The 23,867-nt window shown below is 48.9% G+C and overlaps 1 protein-coding gene and 1 long non-coding RNA gene across 7 annotated transcripts in view; one reads left to right on the forward strand and one right to left on the reverse strand.

Moving 5' to 3' along the window:
- Positions 1 to 19,843, forward strand: part of ABLIM1 (actin binding LIM protein 1) — a 275,685-nt gene extending 255,842 nt beyond the window's left edge. For 3 of the 6 annotated variants that reach the window (XM_084762924.1, XM_084762923.1, XM_084762925.1), the window contains exons 13-20: positions 2,017 to 2,121; positions 3,760 to 3,807; positions 6,068 to 6,214; positions 8,190 to 8,281; positions 9,306 to 9,411; positions 10,163 to 10,227; positions 11,431 to 11,491; positions 12,012 to 12,629. In XM_084762924.1, coding sequence (XP_084619050.1) covers positions 2,017 to 2,121; positions 3,760 to 3,807; positions 6,068 to 6,214; positions 8,190 to 8,281; positions 9,306 to 9,411; positions 10,163 to 10,227; positions 11,431 to 11,491; positions 12,012 to 12,130 — 743 coding nt within the window. In that variant the 3' untranslated portion in view covers positions 12,131 to 12,629. Of the gene's footprint in view, positions 1 to 2,016; positions 2,122 to 3,759; positions 3,808 to 6,067; positions 6,215 to 8,189; positions 8,282 to 9,305; positions 9,412 to 10,162; positions 10,228 to 11,430; positions 11,492 to 12,011; positions 12,630 to 13,128; positions 13,204 to 14,151; positions 14,233 to 15,901 lie in introns of those variants that run through there. The other 3 variants (XM_084762926.1, XM_084762927.1, XM_084762922.1) reach the window with 2 other exon arrangements.
- Positions 18,656 to 20,787, reverse strand: LOC311586821. The gene is made up of 2 exons (XR_014775673.1): positions 20,310 to 20,787; positions 18,656 to 20,273 (listed from the first exon to the last, which is right to left on the reverse strand). It is a non-coding gene; the product is annotated as an uncharacterized lncRNA (long non-coding RNA).
- Between the last annotated feature and the right edge of the window lie 3,080 nt (positions 20,788 to 23,867).

Raw genomic sequence — 23,867 nt, forward strand, 5'->3', positions numbered from 1 at the left:
CACATACACACACACACACACACACACACACACACAATTGCTAAGTTCTCACTCTTGGCCAGGGAAGGGCGCAGTACTGGTGAGAAGGCAGGAGACAGTTCCGGGTCGGCTGGAGAGCTGACGCAGTATCTCCGTCCCTGCTCTGCCTCCCTTCTCCAGCTGTGTTTCTGAACAGTTGTCAGCCATGAACTAGCTATTCCTCTTTGGGAGATCAAAGTTGTGACATTTTACTTCCTGCCTGTTTTGGGGTGACCTAGAAATGTGTATACTGGGGCATTTAAGTGCCTGGCAATTGGCTTCTGTCATGTGTTGCTAGCCAGACTTAGGATGTTTTGACTTGAACAAGTTAGTCAAAACTATTTTTCTGACAATCTATGATTTGCTTGAAATAATAGAACATTTGCTTAAAATGTATAAAGCCCCAACTCAATCCCAAAGCCTGAAATAACAAACACATTTGAACCGTTTACTTCAAAGGCCACCAGCAAGGGAAGAAAAGACAGCCTACAAAGTGGTTTTAAAAACTGAAACTCATATGTCCTAGGAGAGAGATTAATATGTTGAATTAAAGACCTCTAAAAACAACAGTGAGCATAACTCACATGAATACTTCCATAGGTTTGGGTACTCCTCAGTGCTCTGCTGTGCTTCTTTAGGATAATGAGGCTCAGACGTGGGGCAAGGGGACATGTTAGGCCAGGAGCTCATTTCTTCCTGAGTTTGCACAGACAGAAAGGATGAAGGCTATGCATGTGTGTCCCTGTGTGCTCGTGAGGATTTTGCAGCCAACCTCCATCCCTGTGCTCCCCACGGACGTGTCTTCTCTGTGGTCCCTAGCTCACTATGCAGCCAAGCTCCATCCCTGCATCTCCACAGACAGTGTCTTCTCTGCGGTCCCTAGCTCACTATGCAGCCAAGCTCCATCCCTGCATCCCCACAGACAGTGTCTTCTCTATGGTTCCTAGCTCACTATGCAACCAAGCTCCATCCCTGTGCTCCCCACAGACAGTGTCTTCTCTGTGGTCCCTAGCTCACTATGCAGCCAAGCTCCATCCCTGCATCCCCACAGACAGTGTCTTCTCTGTGGTCCCTAGCTCACTATGCAGCCAAGCTCCATCCCTGCATCCCCACAGACAGCGTCTTCTCTGTGGTCCCTAGCTCACTATGCAGCCAAGCTCCATCCCTGCATCCCCACAGACAGCGTCTTCTCCGAGGTCTCTAGCTCACTATGTCCTGGATCTCCAGGATGTCCATTGCTTCCAAATCACCTGGGGCCCTTTCTCAGATGTTCCGAGGAGCTTCCCAAAGAACGTGGAGCCCGAGTCTCCTCTCTGAGCTTGCACATCAGTCTTCTGACTGGGCAGGTACATGCTGTAGCAGTGCCGGGGCAGGGAGATTAAAGAAGTAGAGGCAGGGATCTGTCTCCTTCCCTGACGTGTGCTGGCAATTGACATGTAAGCCAGGAGGAGCCTGGTTTTGAATGAGAGCACAGAGAGAGAGAGCTAAGCTGTCCCGGGTATCTGGTAGGAAGGGGTCTGACTCTGTGTATTTCAGAGCGAGGTAAACAGTGGAAGGCACGTTATATCATGAGGGAAAGGACTGGGTGACCACCGAGACACCCAGCCTTAGCCTCTCGAGAGAAACATATTCTAGTGGCCAGCCTCTGCCATTGTGCCTGGCAGCAGTCATACATGTCTGGGATTTAAGCACCAGTTGGTTCTGAGTCAGCAGCCAGTGGCTTCCCCGTCTCTCACATACTTACCTTCCACTGCATGCCGTTGGAATGCCGCATCCCCGAGTGCTGGCTGCTTTGAACCCAGCTCTACCTGAGCTCAAATCTCCCCTTTGGAAACTAAACCTGACGCCACCTTTGCGAGCCCAGCTGACAAACTGAGTTTGTCTCACCTTCCTGACGCCCCGTCCTTCCGGCTTGTTGTGTTGAGTTTTGATGTGCTTGCTAGGCTCCCTTTTCCTCTCTCCCGACCTCTCATTGTTTTCTCGTTTTTCTCATTGGAGGCACTGAGCCATCCAGCGGCCGGAACTCCCCTCTCCCTTACCGGCCCGACAGCCGCCCTCTAACTCCAACTTACGCTCAGGCCCCTAAACATTTCCACGTTCCAGGTAGGAGCTGACACGGCGTGTCTCAGTGTCCTGTGATGGTGTAGAATGTAGCCTTGTGACATCGTCTGTCCCCATTTCTCATTCTCCTTCATCGAGATGCACACAGTCAACAAAGCACTAAATTGCAGGATCTGGCCCTTCCGAAAGATGTAAATTCAAGTTGGTGGGGTCAAATTGAAGATTTAAGTTTTCAATTAAATATAATAAATGATTTTTTTTTTCATGACTGGGGGTTAAGCTGTGTGCTTGTTGGATGAATGCTCTCCTGCCAAGCCCTCGATGTCTTAAAAGAGACTGGGAGGCAGAGAGGGTGAAGAACAAACAAGAACAGTTGGGTGTTTGGTTAAGATTTTAATTTTTTATAACTGTGCCTTCTAAGATGTCAGATTGTGGTTCATTGACAAATTATCTTAAGAGCTATTGAGCTGTAGCCTTGTGCCGAAGACTGAACCACACTGCCCCTGAGAGTTGTAGCGTTGGGTCAGCTGGACAGTGTTTCTGTAGTGTGTAGTCAGCAAGTCACCTCCATGGCCCCACAAAAGCATCTTGCAATTTAGGCTCGGCGCTGCAAGCTTCACCCGGGTAGTCACAGTGCTAGCCACCACAGCTTAATAGCAGTTCGCCATCAGAAACTGGGGAACCCAGGATCCGCCACTGCCCTGGCACTCAGGGTCAGCTCAGTCCGAAAGAGCAACCAGCCTTCTGAGGCCACCAGAGGCTTTGCAAATCACCCACTAGGTCCCCGTAACTATACCTACCTGGAATCTCTCTCTCTTTCTCTCTTTTTTTTTCTTTTGAATTTTGAAATTTACTCGGCAAATCAGGAAGGTGCAGTGAGATTGGAACCACTTACCTAGGACTTTCCTTTAAAATGTTTTTCATTAATCTTGAAAAACCATTGCGTACATTTGAAGTTTTTTTTTTCATATGAAGACTTCCCCCTACGAGGTACAGTGCCTGAGACTGTGGGGACAGAGAGAGAATTCTGGAAATAGCTGACCATCTTTAGTCAATGTGGAGTGGTGGCACAGTCGGCTGGAGTCCCTGCAGACACGTGGACCGCGTTTTGTGCCACTGCTCACTTGCTTGCCTCTCCACACAAATCTGGCCTGTGTGGATGAGGGCTCTGCCGTCATCCCAAGTGTTGCTGTGTTGAGTCTTCGTCTTCCCCACATCGCTTCCCATTGTCCTCTCATCGAGCAAAACAGATAATTGAGTCGCCGGGAACTCCTGGCAGCTCAATTTCTAGACAGCGTCAATTTGGGGATTGTTTTCTCCCCCAAACTGGTTATGTCTCCCTTGCCGTCTGAGTGTCCCCACTGCGGGCAGTGCTTCCTGTTTGATCACTGTCAGTGAAGTCTGGATGTGAGATAGATGGCTCGTGAATATAGGCACCTCTCCAAGTGCCACGATGTATTACAAAGACATCCATGTTGTTTGTGTGTGTAGGTTCGGCTCATCTCTGTGACCTTCCTCTCCTGTGTACTCGCTCAGTCTTTGTAATACAAAGGTTTTGTTTGAGCCTTCAGTTCTGGTTCACTTTTGGTTGGCCTGTTGTTGGTTTTGTTTTTGTTTTTGTTTTTCTCCATTTCTGAGCTGGTTCCCATAATCACACATCTTTGCTTTTCATTTCCACAGATCAAGGGATCAACATTTACCGAAAACCACCCATCTACAAACAGCATGGTAAAACCCGCTTTCCTCCTTAGCTCTTAAGTGGCTGAGCCGCTGGCTCCCCTTTGCCGTCTTCTGGAAGGCTTGCCTGCTGCTGCTGCTGCTGCTGCTTTTAGGATGACTCAAACTGGGGCACGGTGCAGGCTATGCCCGAGAAATCTGACAGGGTACAAATAGCGACTTGAAATCCATTTACCCAGTAAAGAGAACTTGGCTCAGCCAGGCATCCTCTTTCTGATCCCATAGAAAGGGGGACTTATGGCCGCACAACAAATAGCCATTGAGTAATTTAACCAACTTTCAAAATAAATTTGACGAGTTTGCAACTAGTTCAAATAATTAAAACTACCCAAAAAATGAACCACCTACAAAAATTCTTACAAGGCATGCACCCCACAGTAGGCAGGGCAGCAAGCTGAGGCGAGTCAGGGCCTTGTCCTATACTGAGAATATGGCAGTGTGGTTCACAGGCAGAGCCCCTCTGTGCTCTAGCACCATCCTCGGTAAGGACCGGTCACTTAACTAAGCATGTCTCCTTGAGTTCTAGAATCGAGGACCCACCAAGGTAGATTTATTATTGTGTTTCCATTTTCTGGGATATAGATCTTTTTAACCCAAGGAATCACAGTGTTTTCTGTGAGTCTCATCTTTTAGCATCTGGATTTATTTGTCATAAATCAGTGGCTGAGATCGATTGGCCCAAACTGGCCTTCCAGTGAGTTCCGAAAACTGTAGACTGCGTCTGGAAGTCCAAAGGCTGTTCATAGAATCTAGTCATGAATAAGTTGAAAATACACAAAGAAAAACTCTTAGGCCAATGTTCTAGGGAGGGGAAATGGCATATTGTTTGGTTGTCCTTTTCTTTCTTATTTCAAGGTTTTTACATCCCATGCTTGCATTTTAAGTTTATTAACATTGTTTTTGTTTTTGTTTTTTATGGTTTAATCTCTTCCCACACACTCATTAACACGTGAATGTCTAACTACTGACTTCCCCAATTCTAATGCGTAAGTACGGCTTGAAGTCTTGCCTTCCGTTCTCCTTTAACAATTAAGTACCCAGAGTTAGATCCAGCAGTTTAGGGATGTCTGTAAATACTGGACTTTCTGAGGCCAGGCTCCCTGAGCAGTGAGACACGTGTGTCAGCAGGTCGGGTAGCGTTAGGCTTCCTGTAGACAGGATGGCTTTGCTCCTTTGGCACCGGGTCTTTGTTTTCAGCCTATTGTGAGTGGTCAATCAGTAGCACCAGACGAACACTCTCCAGGGCGTGTCCTGCAGAACCTTGTCCCATGACAAAGAAGTAGATGTCACGTCCCACACTGGCACCTGTGCCCTGAAGCCTTTGGCCAGGAGAAAAGCCATCTTTCTCCATTTTAACAAGGAGGCCCAGCCTGGTGCCAATGCTCTTGTACCCTAAGCCAAGATATTTCCCCCATTACATCAACGCTTCTGAGCTGTGTTTCCTACCCAGCCAAAAACTTTACCCCTTACTATTGGGTAACCTCGGTCAAGCCACACAAGCATGTTGAAGGCCAGAAGGTCACTAGAAAAAAAAAAAAAGATTCAAAAGGTTCTTTCCAGATTTAAAAATAATGTGAGCCCCAAAGAAAAGCCATTTACCGTCACCCTTATAAATATGGTTTGCAGTGCCAGGCCTGTTTGCCAAGCCAGCTGGAATTAAGGGCTGACCATTTAAGCTGGCTTGGTTTGCTCCAACTCTGTGATTAGATTTGGGGCTCTAAGCAAGGCAGCCCTCCACTAAGTGTGGCCCTTGTGAACCTGGGCAGCTCCTGCTTCCAAGTGGTCTGAGTCACTTGTTGGAACAGAGCCCTGTCAAAACTGTAAGCCCAGGGTATCTTACAGTGAGTTCCTGTAGAGCCTGAAGTAGTTTTCTCCATTTCAATTTCTCCTAAGACTCAAGGACCCATATAAAGTGTGTAAAGCATTAAGATGAACCAGATTGGTGTATCTGTGGCGTCTGGCCCCAAAACAGAAAGCCAGCTGGCTTCCTTCATAGTAACAACTATAGTCGAATGCTACTGGCCTTGCTTTGCACTTAGCTTTTTAATTTCAAATGTCTAATTATAGAAATTTCCAATTCCAAGAGTATTTAAAAATTAGAGAGCAACTGGGGGTGGATGGGTCTCTGGTGGCGGAACTGCTCAGAGTTCTAGCTTCGGAACATTCCATGAAGAACGGGAAGTCGTGTCTGCGGGGCGGTCCCAGCACCGCCTTACAGACCCGTAGCTGAGCATCCCTGGTTCCCACCTAGATGCAGCTGCCTTGGCAGCCCAGAACAAGGCTTCAGAAGATATCATCAAGTTTTCCAAGTTCCCCGCAGCCCAGGCGCCAGATCCCAGCGAGATACCAAAGATTGAGACTGACCACTGGCCTGGTCCCCCCTCACTTGCCGCCATAGGTATGCAACCAACGCAGTTAAGTCAAACAGACAAATGCCTAAGAAAGTGAAACGTGAGGTTCTTGAGAACATGCAAAGAATTGACATAAAGACGTTTAAGAAAAGTCTACAGACCAAGGGGTAGGAAAGTGAAAAGAGTGAATATGATACTAGGGTGCATGCAAAATGCTTAAAAGTTATAAAACTTAGCTCCCACGCACGGCCTCACTGTGCCCAAGGATCCAGGCCTGGTCTAAAAGTGATGGCTTCCATGCGCTGGCTCAGTTGTCTGTTGAACTGGCTCCAAGCAGCCAGCAAGCCTGTTGGTCTGGAAAACAGAGTGGATGAAGTTTCAGGGTGTCCACCCAAACATGACTTTTCCCACGTAAGGTTGTTTTAGGCCGTTTCTGGGCTGCCTTCCTCACTGTTAGCGAGCAGCCTTAATTAACACTGAGGCATTTAGACACGTCCGCCACGCCTTAATCTCCCTGCTGTGGCAAAGCCATCTGCTCCACTAAAGAAAGGCTGTGGTAGGCTCTTTGGAGTATAATGTGTGTGTGGGTTTACATCTGTCACTCCGTGATCTGTGCTCCAGTGTCACGTTGGAACCATGTCTTTCTTTGCTTTCTGCTTTCCAGTTGTTGTCTGTGTCTTTACATTGCGTCAGTATGAGCTCACTGAGGCCTGTAGAAATGGATTAGACTGAACCTTAGATGTCTACCCACACTTCTGTTGACAACCGGAAAGGCCTTCAGTGTTCCAGAAATCCTTACTCTTTCTCACCAGACTGGCTTTTGGAATAACTTTTATAGGCAATAGAAGTTAATTTTAAGGCAATTAACATAGACAGAAATAGTGGAAGAGAAATCTACTCTCGTTGTTCACAGATATTCTGCAATTGGGTTGATGGGTTGTATCTAATTTTTGCAAACTTTGGTTGGTCAGTTTTTGTTAGCACGTTGGCTTGTCTAAGCCTGAGTAAAGCCCGTCAGCCTCTGCCCGTCAGGAAGGTTCCGAGGGCTCTTTAGGTTCCTACCTCAGCTACACTGAGAGAGAGAGAGGGAAAGTCATTGGTGAGGTGGTCCTCATCACCAAACAGTCTGAAATGCTTAGAACCCTAAAGTGAGGGAAAAATTTGCTCCATTCATCAAAACAGTGAAAGGTACTGCTATTGGTAAATGTTATTTAGATTTTTTTTTTGTTAGATCAGAAAGCGTTCCAATTTCCTCTGCCAGATTAACCTAAGTGATTTAACAAAAACAGCCCCTGCCTCAGCCCCCCAGTCCTTGGCGGACCTCCACTGGAAGCCTAGCCTGGTGGGACAACTGCTGCCTTGTCCTGTCACTCCCAGCTGTGTCAGCTCTATTTGTGTTTACCTATTAGTAGCAGAATTCTTTTGTGACCGATTTCTACTGTGTAAGGAAAGGAAAACCATAGACCCAGCCTTTAAAAGAAACACAGAAAATATGCTTTTTTAATGGGTTTACTAAGGGTAGAAGAAAAAGTGGCAGATTATTTCTTTAAAAAAGTCTAAAATCAGAAAAAGAGGAAACTGCAAGTTTTAAAAGCTTGCAACGAAGGGGTGACTGTCCTGCCAGCAAACTTGTAGCAATGTGGATGAGCTTGGATTCCTTGCCAGTTAAAAACTGACCCTGGCTTGGGCTGTCGAGTTACCACAGCTGGAGGAGCCTCTCCACCTCCTACAATGAGCTCTGGCCTGGGGTTAACGCTGATGCCGTGGCAAGCCCAGGTCAAGGTAACAGGCTGGGCCCAAATCTCCCCTCAGCTACGTCAAACATGGAACTAGCCGCACATTAGATGAGCCTTGAGAAGCCAGCCCCTGGTGCCCAGCTGGTGGCGGGCATTTCCCCCGTGGTCTCGTTCCCTTCGCTATGAAAGCCCAGCTTACCAGCCGGGAAGCCAAGCAGACGGATAGACGGCTGAGGTTCTTGTATCACAGGGCCGATATGAGAAGTTGTCTTTGCTGTGGAATTAGGAACTGACATGAGACGCAGATCTAGTGGCAGAGAGGAAGACGAGGAGGAGCTTCTGAGACGCCGGCAGCTTCAAGAAGAGCAATTGATGAAGGTTTGTCCTCGCTGCTGCCCTCAGTTCCTCTTCCATTGACTCCTCTTGGTGTTGTTTTACGTAACTACCGTGTGCACACCACCAGTGGCGGCCCCAGGCCTTAAGGGCTTGCAGCCCGGCAGGCAACTGGTCAAGGTACTGAGTGAGGCAGGAGGTCTGGAGGGTCACAGAGCACAGGGAGCCCCTGACTGCGGGGTAGATGTGCAGGCAGACTGCCTGAACAGATGTAGAGGGATCCTGTAGGCCACGGTGGTGTGCACCCAGGGTAATGCAGGTCTTGCCAGAGGGACTTCCTTGGGATGACATTGATCCAAATCTTTCCTCAGGACTTGGGCAGTATATATATATATATATATATATATATATATATATATATATATATATATATATATATATATATATATATATACTATGAAAGAAAAGGCGTCAGGTGGTGTGCCACCAAGAGCTCCCCACTCTCCCTACTCCCCTTATGCATTATTGCTAATGGACCCCTTAAAATGGTGTTCTCCAAAGATGCAAGAAATGCACATGGTGCTATATACACAGGGGAGCAGGTGCAAAGAGCAGCCTGGGTCTGTGTAGTATGTGTGTAGGGCAGTGAGAAATAAGTGTAAATCAGAAGGCAGTGAGTGGGGATTCCTTCTGCGTTTTCTAAAATACGAGTGAGCACATATTCCTTTCTTAAAAATGGTTTTTAAGGCAAATAATGCAATTTCTTGTTCAAGGATGCCCAGTCCACAATCTCTCCCTCCTTTATATATATATATATATATATAAAAGTCATCAAATGCACACAGGCTGAAGCCTTCAAGGGAGGGAGAAAGAAGGAGGGCAGCCTTTATAACATGGAGCTTGCCTCAGGGAAGAGAAGCTTGGCCCCTGGAAAGGCTAGCGGGGCTCGTAGCCCAGAGCCTGCCCCACCTCTAAGGAACCACAAGCTCCCAGCAGAAAAAAAAAAACGTTTCATGACAGCAACTGCGTCATGTGTCTTTTCCTTTCCTTTTCTTCCTCCCGTCTACAGCTCAACTCAGGCCTGGGGCAGTTGATACTGAAGGAAGAGATGGAGAGGGAGAGCAGAGAAAGAGCATCCCTGCTGGCCAGTCGCTACGACTCTCCCCTGCACTCAGGTGGGTAGCAGCTCCCGCCTCCTGTGATGGGATTGTTACCCAGGAGCCAGGACCAGCTTGCGTGGTCTTCTAACCCCCTGATCTCCTTCTGAGAGAGAGTCTGTTCTCCGAGAGTATGTAATGCTACAAGTACGTAGGTCAGTAAGCAATTTCTAGAAGATCGCCCGTCCAGAGAGGCAGGGGTATTAAGCTATAGATGGGCTGCTTCCTCCTTAGCCACGCCTCCTTTCAGACTCCTGGGCCCTACGGATGAGAGTCTGTAGCTGGGCTTCTAGAAGCGCAGCCCTGACGGGCTCTACCATTATGGCACCTTATACTATTGGTTTCTGGGTCAGTTACTGCTGCTGTCTCCCTGGGACCTAAGGTATAGGCAGCCATACATCCGTAGGCTCAAGTACTTGCTTTGCATAGTTTCTTAGCTCTCATTTTTTTTTTCTCCTATAACACGGGAATAATGGTGTTCTTAGGACTGAGGACTCAAAGGCACGCCTAGCTTATAGCTGTGGCGAGGAATCATAGGGCTACCCCTGGCCTCAGCTCCGACTGGGCTGTGTGTCCCTCCGCCATCTCCCCTCCCGCCTCCCCTAGAGATGATTACGCGTCCCTTCCTGCACTTTCCCCAGGAAGGCGGTGTGTTGTGATCACTGGAACCCAATAGCATTTGAATTCTCTTCCCTGTCTTTAATTGTATGACATCCATGGCAATCTTGCTGAAGCCCTAGAAAATTCTCTTGCTGTTTTTCTCATTCAGCTTCACATGCGCCATCATCGAAAACGTCATCTCTCCCTGGCTATGGGAAGAATGGCCTTCACCGGGTAAGCCTTCCTCCAGTGGTGTGTGTGTGTGTGTGTGTGTGTGTGTGTGTGTGTGTGTGTGTGTGTGTGTGCCTTCAGAGCTGTCCGGACACGTCATCACAACAATCTGCCTTTTCATGCATTTTCATTTTTCTTCCGTTTTTATTTTTTTCATATGCATGCCTCTGTGTGTGAGAGAGAAAGAGACAGAGAGAGACCGAGAGAGAGAGAGAGAGAGAGAGAGAGAGAGAGAGAGAGAGAGAGAGAGAGAGAGAGGAGAGAGAGAAAGAACAGTGCGTGTGTGGAGATCAGATAGCAACTTGTAGGTCTCACTTCTCACAAATTAAACTCAGGTCATCAGGCGTGGACGGAACCTTTACACACTAAACATCCCACCAGCCTGACCCCCCTTCCCCCAATAATCTCTTGATATTGCTGTTTGAATACAAAGCAAACTGCCATCTTCCTAGACACTTGGTAAATCACTTTGAGTTATAAGCAGAATAAAATAATTTTTTTTAAAGAAGAAATTGACTTTAAGTGGCCTGTGTAAGCCTAAGAGACTAAAATAAGCCATAGCAGGCAACTTTTTCCTTTAAACATTCACTTGACTCATTGTCTTTATAAAGAGAGTTTGTGACAACCACCTTCCTCCACCAAGCCTAGAATAATTACAACTATGTAACTACATCTAGAAATGCATTTGGTGGTGATGAGAGGGTGTGTCTCTCTATGTAGGTCCTGCTTGTTCTGGTATGCTCTCTAACTCACAGAGACCTTCTGGGGTTAAAGGCACGTGCCATAGATGCCCCATGTATGAAAGAAATACTAGCTCTATAAAGACCTGCTGGACAACACCACGGATGCCTGCAAACACTGGGATGCCATAGCTTGAAGAATAAATAAGATAAATAACTACCTTAGGGATTTTAGCCTAGAAAGGATTCTTAGGGTCTTTTTTGTTTATTTGTTTTTGTTTTGCTTGTTTGTTTTTTTGTTTTGTTTTGTTTTTTGAGACAGGGTTTCTCTGTGTAGCCTTGGCTATCCTGGACTCCCTTTGTAGACCAGACTGGTCTCGAACTCAGGTCGATCCACCTGCCTTTGCCTCCCGAGTACTGGGATTAAAGGCGTGCGCCACCGTGCCTGCCCACCCCACTCCAACACTCCCAACTCTAAAATGACCACTGTGCTGATTCTTCAGTCATGATATTTTCCTCATTGCAGCCCGTTTCCACAGACTTCGCTCAGTACAACAGCTACGGAGACGTCAGTGGCGGAGTTCGAGGTAAGGCGCCAAGGGAAGGCTGACTGTGGCAGTGTCATTCTGGTGACCCAGGTTCAGGAGAGGCTGTGTAATCAATAACTGGCACACAGCCCATGTTCACACTCGTGTGCATCACATAGTAGGGCCACAGCTCTCTTCTGAGTTAATAGCAAACACAAAGATGTCAGTCTCCTGACAAATCAAGCATGGGAAACCAGTGTCTCTGCATTCATTCATTGCTGCCCTACGTGCTGAGCACTCCAAGGAAGGAGGCACAGCCACTGCCCTCGAAGGGCGTGTGGTGAGGAGGAGAGAGAAGCGGCATTTGAACTGATGCCTGAAGTTGAAGCAGGCATTTCCTGCCTTCAGGGAAACTGTGTGTGAACACTGATCGGAACACTGTGTGAACTGGTTAGGAGCGAGGAAAGAACATAGCTTCTTTGGGGATGTTTTGGAAGTTATGGTGAAATGCAGTGTTACTGTTGGTGATTGCGTGGTTTTCTCGTGATCATTCCCTGATGATTTTTTTTTCCTTTTTCAGACTACCAGGTATGGACAGCTTTGTGTTCCTTGAGTTGGCCACAGCAGAGCATTCATTCTCCAGCCCAACTGCTTCCTCAGTGGATTGGTTTCTGTTGGGAGGGTGAATACGGGGGTTGATGGCTGGCACTCGATAGCTGGGAGGGGCAGGCATGTCTGCTAGCCAGATGGAGGGGTCACTGCGGACCTTTCGGGCTACGCACCAGCTGAGCCAGGTATGAGAAGGCGCCTTGCTCTGGGCTCTCGTGAGTCCTGTCCAGGGTTGAAGTCTGCAGCCCCGTCAGGCTGGACGCAGATTTTCAGTTGCCATCTCCTGACACATGGCTGCCTACTACCTTTTCTTGCTTGTCCCCCCAAAAGAAATGAAACCAGGCTCTCAGCCACTGGGAAGGAGTAGCTTGCTCCAAGGCCCTTCCTTTTCATCTCGTAAGCCTGTGGGGGAGAGTGAGAAGGGGAATAAAGCCAGCCTAAGACAAAGAATGGAAAAGATGAGAGAACGTAGAAGTGTGTCCTGTAATCCCAGTACGGATGAGGCTGAAGGCTCGAGGATTCAAGGCTAGCCTGGGCTACAGAGACAGGGACACACACACACACACAGAGAGAGAGAGAGAGAGAGACAGACAGACAGACAGACAGACACACACACACACACACACACACACACACAGACAAACAGACACAGACAGAGAGAGAGAGAGACAGACACACACACACAGACAAAGAGACACAGACATAGAGAGAGAGAGACAGACACACACACCTACACATACACACACACACATAAACAGACACACACAGATAGACACACAGATAGACACACACAGAGACAGAAGGAAAATAATGGTAATAGAGCAGATGGTTTTTATGTACTGCAACCCTCTACCCGTGCAGCCTGAGTCAGGAGCTAGTCGGCAGTTATCAATCCATGGTCTTCCTCCAGCTTGATTGCATACCCACACTCTACTCAGTGAGGATTTGACCGTGAGAAAGGCACGGTGGTGACCCTGACATGATGGGGAGGAACTGAGACTCAGCTGGAGAGTCAGGGAGCTCTCAAAACCCCCCTGGGGTCCTACCCATATCATCTGCCCACCACTGAACAACCATTTCCGTTGCAGACCCTCCCAGATGGCCACATGCCAGCCATGAGAATGGATCGAGGAGTGTCCATGCCCAACATGTTGGAACCAAAGGCATGTGTGACTGTTCCTCTGCACACAACTGCATGCGTGGGGGAGGTTTGGGTTTCCTGTCTGTTTGCTGTGTTCAGAGCATCAGAGCCTCCTGGTTCCAGACTGGCACATCCCAGTGGTGACCCTGCCATTCCCATCTGTACCAAGTCCTGAGCAGACTTAACCCTTTACTACCCACAGTACTCTGCTCACAGTACCCTATGACCTAGGTGTGACCTTAACCATGAGATGGCACATGCATCTCAAGGAATGTCCAATGCTGAATGGAGTGGCTTGTCCTGCTTTGCCAGAACTTTCTTAGTGCTAGTAACAAAGGTCTTACATATGTCACTTTTGATTAGTCTTGAGCAAGCTGACGTAGCTGGTCATCTGAGCTCCAGACATGGTGAAGACACTTGTACCCTCAGAGCTCTGGAGGTAGGGCAGGCTGAATGGCCTGCATCTGAGGCCAGCTTGGTCTACATAGTGAGGTCCTGCCTGAAACAAACCAAAGGTGGTGTCTGATGATGTGATCCCTTGATACCTACAGTTGGGGTTTATTTCAATACCCAGGAACACTGTGAGCTGGGCCAGCTTTGCTGTGTGAATTCTGCATTCACAAATCTGTCATAGCTAAGAGTGATGACCTCTGTACAAAGGCATCCTGTGGCCTAACAGCATTGATTAAGAGGCAGCATGTGTGCCTGTTGCTTCAGATCTCCTCTAACTTTGACCTTCGTGTCTCATTCACAATACGTTAGTATTCTTCCATTCAGAAAAGCAGTCCCAGGCACAGTGCGATGTGAGTCGCGGCAGAGAGATGTGAGTGTATAAGCACCCGTTGCTGTTCCCTGAACACTGGAAGTTCTCTGTAGCTCTCATGTTGCTGTCTCTGTCATGGGTGTAACCGGCTTTATGTTGTGCTTAAGTGGATAATCACATCCTAGACAAGGTGTCTTTCTTTTTCAGATATTTCCATATGAAATGCTCATGGTGACCAACAAAGGGCGCAACAAAATCCTAAGAGATGTGGACAGAACCCGGCTGGAGGTAAACGAAACAAAACTTTAACCTCAATCAAAGATCCCTGCACACCACACACACACACACACACACACACACACACACACACACACCAGTGTGCCTCTAAAAAATATAAATGTATTTTTCCAGGAGAAACCTGGTGATTAGAAAACAAACAAACAGTCTTATATTGTAGGAGGAACAAAAAGCTAACTAAAATCTCGAGGATCTCCAAGGAAATGAAACCATGAGTTGGGAGAGTAGAGCCATCCAACCATTGCTGCTTTCAGTGCCCAGCATTTCCTTAGATACCTAAAGGTATAGCAACAGGAAAGACAGGGCCCATTCTCCAAGTGTGCACAGTAAAGATAGAAAACAGAAGGGGAGCTTCCACACCCAGTCAGCATCAAGGCCGGCATCGCCTGGCTTCAGAGAGGCCAGTGGCAAAGTGCATGCACTTACATCTAAAAGTACATTTACAGCTAAGTCTACAGTTAGGTCAGTGTGTAAGAGTGCCTGGTAAGATTTGTAGCGACCCTAGAGACCCAGTGTGGTGTCATCATATTTTTTTGGAAATCAGATACTGGTGTAATTGGGACTGAGCTATGGCCTGGGTATCTATCTCTATCACTCCTGAGATGGGCTGCTGCCTGGGTGGCCTAGGTACCTCCATCACTCCTGAGATGGGCTGCAGCCTGGGTACCTCCATCACTCCTGAGATGGGCTGCGGCCTGGGTACCTCCATCACTCCTGAGATGGGCTGCGGCCTGGGTATCTCCATCACTCAGGTCCGTCTCTGCCCTGGGGTTGGGCCAAGTCCCCTGAGAGAAGAGGAAGGAGCCTTCTAGGAGGTCCTGGGTACTTTTTGGCTGCTTCCACATTCCTTGTTTTGAAGGATGCACGTACCAGGGCCTCCTTAGGCATGGAAGACTCGCCTTTGTACCTTTCCATCTGTATCATCTTTAATTAAGAGGCTGATCTGCCTGCCCATCTCAGGAAGAATCAAGTCCCTTCCTAGAAGAGGCTGGGCTAGCTCAGACTGCCCTAGTGTTAACTGGGACTTGCCAGGAGGAACTGCCAATGGGAAGCAAGCATCCTTCTTGCCTGTTACTGAGCCAAGAGGAAGCTCAAGGGCTCTCCCAGGGACCACCCCGGAAGTCCCTTTCTCTTTGGCTGTTACTGTCATCCATTTTCCTCTGCATCTTCTCAACATCACAAGCACCTGGAGTGATGGCTGTCACATTCAGTACCACAAACCACCTTCCCATGCCCAATCACCAGCCCACCACCACAGTGTAATGACATTGGCAGTAGCCTGCCAGCCGTTTCCTCTGGCAGAGAGTGCTGTACCTGGCTGTGCTGAGGAAGCAAACATCAGGATAGCTGCCTCTCTCCTGGGTCTGACTTGCCCTTCAGGATGATGCTGGCATCTCTCAGGATCTGCAGAGAACAGACGACAAAGTCTGCAAGTGCAGAAAGTGATGGTGTTTGTATGTTAGCTCTGCACAACCTCCTGTGGGCTTTAAACCAGGTCAGATGCAGCTTGGGGAGGGTGCTTTTGATTTAAAATGGATTGGATTTGGGGTGCAGGAACAATGATTGTGCAAGGTTGGCTGTGTCTATAGACTAGAGAAGACATCTTAAGTTCATTGGTGTAGCCATTAAAACTAATGACTTCTCGCTTCTCTCTTCCCAGCGCCATTTAGCCCCAGAAGTATTTTGGGAAATCTTTGGGATGTCCATACAGGAATTTGACAAGTTACCTCTTTGGAGACGCAATGACCTGAAGAAGAAAGCTAAACTCTTCTAACCCCCTCAAGTCAACAACAATCAGGAAAAGGACTCTCAGTGGCGGTGGTACCTAGATCCTTCCAGAGAATTTACTCACCACCGTCTCCCGGAGCAGCAGTGAGGGCAAGTCTGATCTCAGCACCCATGAGGCACATCCCGGGCCAAGCCACACTAACACTTGCCAAGCACCAACGGGGTAGAACTTTCTATGTTCCCAAACTCAGCAGTAACGTCCACACATGACCTTTCTGTGTGACTTTGTATCCACAACAGGAGCTTCTTTCTCCTTTTTATTTTCCTTTCACTGATGTCTGACCGAGTGCCGCCTGTACTGGTGAGAGTCAGCAAGTGCCCTTAGCCACAGGGGAAGAGACTGCCTGGGAGTCCTGAAACGCAGATCTATTTATTATGTAGCACTGCGGCTGAGGGAGACTCCAGGGCCCGCATCGAGCTGGTAGCAGCAACTTTGCCTTTCCTTGACAGCCTCCCTCAGCTCTGCCTGGGCTCTGGGGGAAATGGGACATCACATGGGAGCAGATAGTTCTAAGTGCGTAGCCGCGGAGCAGCAAAAATGATTTAAATAAGCTTCTGTTCTCTTCCTGTGTGCTGGGACCTGGCTGGCCAACTGCTAGGGAAAAGGATTAAGAGAAAGAAAAAGGGGAAAGAAATGAAGGAAGCCCTCACTCCCTGAGTGCATTTTCTGCGTATAAAATATTCAGCCCTTTCTCCCTATAAGTTGACAGGAACTGACGTGTCCACCTTGGCACAGAAAGGAAAGGCCAAGGATTTCCAGATTGGTCCCATTGCTGGTGGGTGACTTTTGCCCACGAATCACATCTCTCTTAGAGAAGTAAAGTCTGGCCCCGCCACATCACACGTTCTCCTTCTCAGTGTCCCCTGCCGTGTGTCTGGCATCTGGTGGGTGAGGTCAAGCCCATGCTAGCTTTGTGTTTTCAGGGCATAGAGTAAGGCAAGGCGTGCTTCCTCTTTCAGATCTCTGCAGCTCTGAAGTAGCTGGCTTCACACAGATTTCACGTGGCCTGGTCTAAGTTTCTTTCTTGCCTAGCATAACTGACAAGCACACACGTGTGTTCACGTCTGTGTGTAACTCACCTAGGGCAGTCCTTTGAGTCTATACGTTTTGTAGTCAAGGCTTGAATGCTGACCACACTCTGCTGTGACTTTTGAAGGGGCATTCCCACAGGAGCATGTGACCCAAAGATCAAGAGTGGGGCTCTGCGGGGGGGGGGGGGGGTGCTTAGAGCCCAGCATATTCCATGAACCGTAGAGACTCATGTTGGCGTCAGAAGTCAGGTCGGGCTAGCTCAGGGCTTAGAGCGTTTCCCCCGACCCTTTCCATACTTTACAACTCTCAGTGCAAATTGGAACCCAGTTCTTCTCATTAAAATGTTTGAACAAGGCCACATCATAATGACTGGTCTGGATGAATCTCTCCGGATCTACAGGGAAGGGCCTGGGTCACATTGATTTGCCTGCCTTAGGGCTCCTGTTGGGGATTTAAGCTCCGAGTTAAAGCCAAGGGGGAAACGTCTGAATTGACCCACAGTCAGCCACGCAGCACAAAATGCACTCTTGTGAGGGGGTTAAGTATGAGAACTGGCCTGGCCCAAGTAAGTTATTACAGTTAGCAGGAGGCCTGGCCCGCTGGCCTGCGTAGACGGGTCCTGCTCCTCTTGATTGGGAGGCAGATTGCAAAAGCGCAATCCCCCTGCCGGTCTCTGGCTTCTTCCCATGTCCTCATTGTACTGCTCTCGCACTGGCAGCCTCTCAGCACAAGGCTTATGTCATCTGGTTCCTCATGTCACCTGGCAGCACGCAGTGTGGGGAGTGGGGTGCACTCAACAGTGTCTCAGTCAGCAGGGGTAGTGGCCTGGTGAGAGATTTGATTTACCGGGTTGAGAGATACCGTGTTGTTACTCACGGTCATGCAGGTGAGGGGGAGCCAAAGCATCCAGGAGACGGGGTGGTTGCTGAGATCCCGCACCTGCTCTCCATGATGTTAATGTGGCTCTGTCTTGACATAGGAAGTGGGGGACAGTCTTCCTCTTCACATTACAGAGAGCCTCAAGCACATCGGAGGACACACGCCTAGGATCTCAGTCCCTGGAGAATTGAACCTTTAAATTCTTGCAATAACAAACCCCTGCTTCCTTGACCATTTGAACTCTGTTCCCCATCTAAATCAGGAAAGAAGTTCGCATTCCGTGTTGTCCTAGTAGTTCATTTAAACTGTATCATGCAAAAAATGTATCGCTGTAAAACACCAGTAAGAGTCTTGCTGCTCTAGGGCGGAGCTGGGGTAGGGGTGAGGTGTTGGAAAGTGTCACATCAGGAGCCCCACTCCGTTCCCTTGCAGAAGATTCCAGCCAGAAGGACACACTGAGGATGAGCTGCTTCTAACTGCCAGACCCAGTGTCTGTGGCGTTAAAAAGCTCCCCATGACTGGCCTTGGCGTGCCCCGACCACAGCATTAGGGAGGGGGGGGTCTTCACTTTACCCACTCTGTCGGACCCAGGAAAATTTCAGTTGCTCACTCGAGGGAGAATTTCACTTATGGCAGACTTGGTGCGCATATTAAGGGCTATATTTTTTAGCATTTGACTTACTTGTGACTTGATATGGATCGCATGGCCTGGGAGAGGCTCCTGTGGCCACACGGTAGTCTCCGTGCGTCCTTCAGAGCTTCCCCAGGAGAGTGCGGGCTCTCGTGTCGTCTTCCTGTGCAACCTACCAGAGATGTGAAACGCCTTTGAAAACAGCTAGCTCTGCACTTACAAACTCGCACGGAGTTTGTCATGAAATATTTTTAATATGACTCCTTCAACAACTAATATGAGCTACCTGTTCTCTGAACCCTCAAAGAAAAACGGGAGCTAATGGGTACTAAGGTGCAAAAAAAAAAAAACAAAAAGGGTGGGTGGGTGGGTGGGTGGGGTGGGGATAGTTTTCTATCTGTCCTGTCCTCTCTTCTCCCCAAGTCCTGATTCTGTTGCCTCCAGCCTGAGCCTCCTCCGCTCCCTCCCGAGGCACACCCCACCTCTGCCCTTCTGTCTCCTGTCAGTCACTCCATTGTGGAGAGGCTCGGCTGGTGATGTTTCTAAAACAGACTTCTTTACTTTGAAGCAAACATCTTTTTAAAAAAAGATTAATTCACTGATGATGCTGTCAAATATATCCGCTTCTGCAAGTTTAAAAGATTTCAAATTAACCTCTTTTGAGTCTTTGTTTAAAAAAAAAAAAAGAAAGTATCTTAAGCAAACTTGGTATGGTGTGTTGCTGGAGCAGGCATTGCGCCAGGCTCTGTGCTCCAAGAACTCTGGCTCCAAAAAGATTTCTGGTAACTGCACTTTCTGTGTCCACCTCTATTTTGAGTTGCTTTTTTCCCCCTCTTTAGACAAACCAAGGATTTATATGCTTCAAAATCATTCTTTTGTGTCCCCCCCTTGAAGAACTTTCTGGAAAAAGATGGTCAGGGTTTTGGATTTGCAGTGATGCGTCTTCTGGTGGCAGTGTACAGAAAGGGGACAGCCTTCTGCTGGAGCAAGACGAACAAGCCTTCAGCGTCTGCAGGATTCCTGTTTCCGCTTTCTACCCTCACCGCAGAGGGAGACGATGGCAAGTGCACAGTGGACATCTTTCGCTTGTGTGTGCTTCATGTTGCGGCAAACTCACAAAGAAGGGGGCAGTGGCTGTTTCAGGTTGAAGCTTTCTAAACAGTGAACGTGTGCACAATAAAGTTCAACACAGCCAGCTTGTTCTCCCAGAAGCTTGATGTAATTGAATGGCAGTTATCACTAAATAAAATCCTTTTCTGTGTCTCTCCCAAGAGTGACAGTCCTGTGAATCAATCACTTCCCAGGGTGAAGGATGGGAAGAGAGACAAGCTGTATGCATCATGTTCAGAAAAGCTGTGATCATACGTACAAGTGTCTTAACTTTGGAAGGGGGGACAGTTGTTGGAGTTGATGTTTTGGGGGTGGTTCTCTGCACAGATGTGTCTGGCGGTAAATGTGCAGGGTTTCCATGAGATATAGCCTGTGCTGGTTCTCCCCTAAGTATGGTCACTGGGATCCCTGTCACCTGCTGAAAGGCCTGCCCACTCTCCCCGCCTTCCCTCCCCTTGTGGTGATGTGAAAGCAAATGTTCAGAAGGCTTTGAGAAGCTGCGTCGTGTCCCCTGTGGAATCAAGTTGGTGTGTGTCCGTGCCTGAGTGCCTGGTGCAGAGGAGGGCTCAACCCGCAGGGCCCGCCTCCCCCCTGCCCCCACCCCCACCCCCCCACCCCACCCCCCACCCCCACACCCGCCACTGAGCTCTGTGAATAAAGCTATGTGCTTCCTCCCCGAGTGCCTGCAGCATTGCTCTGTTTCTTGATCTCATTGGTCTTTTTGAAGGTTCATCCCATTTTTTAAAGTATCAGCCAGACTTGTAGGAATCAGAAAAAGGAATGAAACCAAAGATAGTTTTTTTTTTAAGTACTTAAAAAATTATTTGAATTGTATATGTGTGCACATGTGTAAGCATATATAGGAGCACTCTGTGTTAAATGCCCTGAAGCCAGAAGTTAGAAGCTGCCTGAAGTGGGTCCTAGAGAGAAAGACTTTCTGAGCCACTGTGACACTAGCCCTTGTAGTCACCCAGAACATGGTGGTGGAGAGGTGCGTCTTCCAGCCCCCCACTTTATCATCAACCTTTGTGTGAAGAAGAAAATCTAGATTTCAGTTCACTAACCTTCACTGCCGGAAGCTTGGGCTTAGGCAAGAGTTGTAAGACCTGTGTTTCAGATGTCTGCCTCTCTCGCTGTGGCTGCCCACCTGCGCAGGGGAGCCTGTCATGCTAGCATTCACCTGGCCCTCACCTGGAAGCCGCGAGGCAGGATCACCCAGGCTGGTGGCCAAGCCTCCGCTTCTAGCAGCTCCAGGGTCTATCTGCAGCTTCACCACCAGGGGGCATCTGTAGGCCTTGTCATGACCTCCTTGTGGCACTTGGCACTGGTGGCCAGCCACCTGTTGAACTTGACGCCTTCCCTGTTTTGATGAACACTCGCAGCAAAGTTCACTTCACAGAGAAAGCTGTATAGCAGGCAGTGGCTGAGGCGAGGGCCGCTTCCCTCCCCTTCCACACCCCACCTTCGACTCCTACCCGTGCCTCTCCTGGACACACCATGTGTTTCCAGTTGAGCAGTTATTGCCAATGACCAGCTCTTCAAAGAAGTGGCCAAAGGAGAGAATCTGCCACCAGGGGAGAGGAGGCCATGGCCACGGTAAAGCCACTTTCCCTGCAAAATTCCCTCGTAAATTTCCTAGAGGCTCTACCCATCTTATGAAAGACAAGGGCACGGTTCCATTTGGCGTGAGCCTATCTTGGTGGCCCCCTGCCCTACCCCAATGGTTCTTGACAGCTGATGATTGACCGTGGTGTGCAGTGTTTGGCAGTGGCCACCTTGTTCTGTTAGCTCTGCACACTTTTGCTTTGGAGTTGAACTCCAGTGAGCTCTGTGATGAATACCAGGCAGTCTGGCTTCAGGTTAGCGCAACTCTCACAGTAGCCCTATGGGGCTGCTCACTATAGTTTCATACAGGCTGGATCCCGGAGCTCAGACGCTAAGCAGTAAGTTGCAGAACTCGGCAAATCAGCTCTGTCCTCTTCAAATCCCATGTCAAGTCTGTGTCCTTAGGGCTGAGACAATATCCCACATCATACCTCAGGGCTAGTCCCATCGATATGGCCTTGCTGCGGGGCAGGGAGGTGGGGAACAGCTATGAGTGACATCGCAGAAAATTACTTTGTAATCCGTTATTTAGGCCCCACCAGCCTAATTTGCTCATCTACAGGATGCATAGAGTAGTGAGAACCCCGTCCAGATTACTGTAGCACATGCTGAGCACGTAGTGTGGGGCCCAGCACACTGGCCGATCAGGGGACCCTAGTGACACGCACAGGAGTACTTAGCCACTTGGAATTGAGAGCCACCGGCTGTTCTGAGTCTCATTGTCCTCCTCTGCATGGTTACAGTGAGCTCTGTGAAGGCGTGGTGAAGGCAGCAGTAAAGAGATGGCATTGAGTGATGAGGGAGGGTCTCTCGTAGGTGTGGATGTTGCTAAACTCTTTTCCTAGGGGAGATGTAAATAAAGTCTACCCTTCCTTCTAAGGGACCGCCGGCACACTGAGGTATGAGTTCACCAAGTTCACTCTGGGAAATCAAGGTGTTTATTAGGCTTATAGAGCAATGAGTGGATTACGGGGAAGAGCATGGGTGGCCTTGAAACAGCCACACATGAGGAAGGTCTGCACACACGTGAATGATGATTCCCCCGCGGCCGCACAGACGGACCGCCCTCGTCCCACCAACACTCTAAACTCTCTGAGAATACCCACAGCGAGGACAAACCTGCACAGGATTGGTTGGTGGGCGGGGCTGGATATTCAGGGGGTGGGTCCCAAGAATGCGCTCAGCTGTCTGTACGAACTCCTGGGGATGGTGGTGTCGGCTTGGCGGATCATCTTATATACACGGTGAGAAAGGTCTAGTTCTTTTATAAATGTTGCAAGCATTTCCTCCCTCTCCTCTATACACGGAGATTCGATCGTTAAAGCGTGCTCACAGCCCTTACCCACAGCAGCTGACATCCCGCAGCAGTTTAAGACTGAAACTCCTGCCGGGCGTGGTGGCGCAGGCCTTTAATCCCAGCACTCGGGAGGCAGAGGCAGGCGGATCGCTGTGAGTTCAAGGCCAGCCTGGTCTACAAAGTGACCAGAGTCCAGGACAGCCAAGGCTACACAGAGGAACTCTGTCTTAGAAAAACAACAACAACAACAACAACAAACCCTAAAACTCCTGGTGACCAACAGTAACAGGAGGCATTGCATAGCTGAGGGCAGTGTGAGTCCAGCTACCTGGGCCTTGAGTTCTGGCTCCACCAATTCTTGGCTGCGTAGCTAATGAAGATTTATTTGCTCAGCTCTGCTATGGCTCAATTTCCATTTCCATAAAAGAATAATAACACCTGCTTCAAGGTAGGACAGAACCTAGTGTGGTATGGAGCGAGGCCTCAGGCTTTGAGTTTGCTAGCAGGCTGGCTGCCATGTAGGCTGAGGACATACCCAGCCCTGAGCTGAATGTACGTGGTGCTCTTAGCGTGATCCTAACACTACTTCCCTTTTAGGAAAGGAAACAGACCCAGAAAGATTGTCTATGCGGTATCACTCAATGCCTGCCACGGGGCCTAGGCTTGAAGGCCAGCCTCTCTAGTCTGAATCTCTGCTTCTGTATAGCCACCCCAGGATGCCTCACTGGGCAGCAGCCGGGGCAAACTGGAGGCACCCAGAAGTGCTTCCCACCTTGGGGGTGCTGAAGAGCAGCACCATGGGAGACAGGGGTGACTTCTACAGTGGATCTTTACAGCTGTGTGGCTCCCTTCTCAGCAACCCAAGGTTGAAAAAAAGCCAATCTCTGGAGACTCCCTCAGCTCAAGAAAGCTACTAGACATGGACTCATGACGGCTAGGTCTACACTCATAAGATCTACGCAATATCAAGCCAGCTAAAAGCCCAGCATAGACAGCGAGGTGCTTACACAATCCCACCCCCATCTGAGGAGCTATTGGCAGTTGCGGGTCCTAAGAGGCCAACCATGTTCCAGTAGGCCGTCCTAAATCTGTGCACACACAGGCAATGCTAAGTGGGTTTAAGAAAAAAAAGAACACACTGCGCGTGACGTTGGGAGGGGGAAGTGGTGGGAATGGAGGTGGGGAGTCTGAGTAGGGGGGCTGGCAGTAGATATGATCGAAATACACTATTGGCATGCATGAAGTTTCTCTCACAGACTAAAGCATGTACCAGCCTACGCAGC

Source organism: Acomys minous (assembly GCF_964271855.1).
Source record: "Acomys minous genome assembly, chromosome: 2".
NCBI classification, from domain to species: domain Eukaryota; kingdom Metazoa; phylum Chordata; class Mammalia; order Rodentia; family Muridae; genus Acomys; species Acomys minous.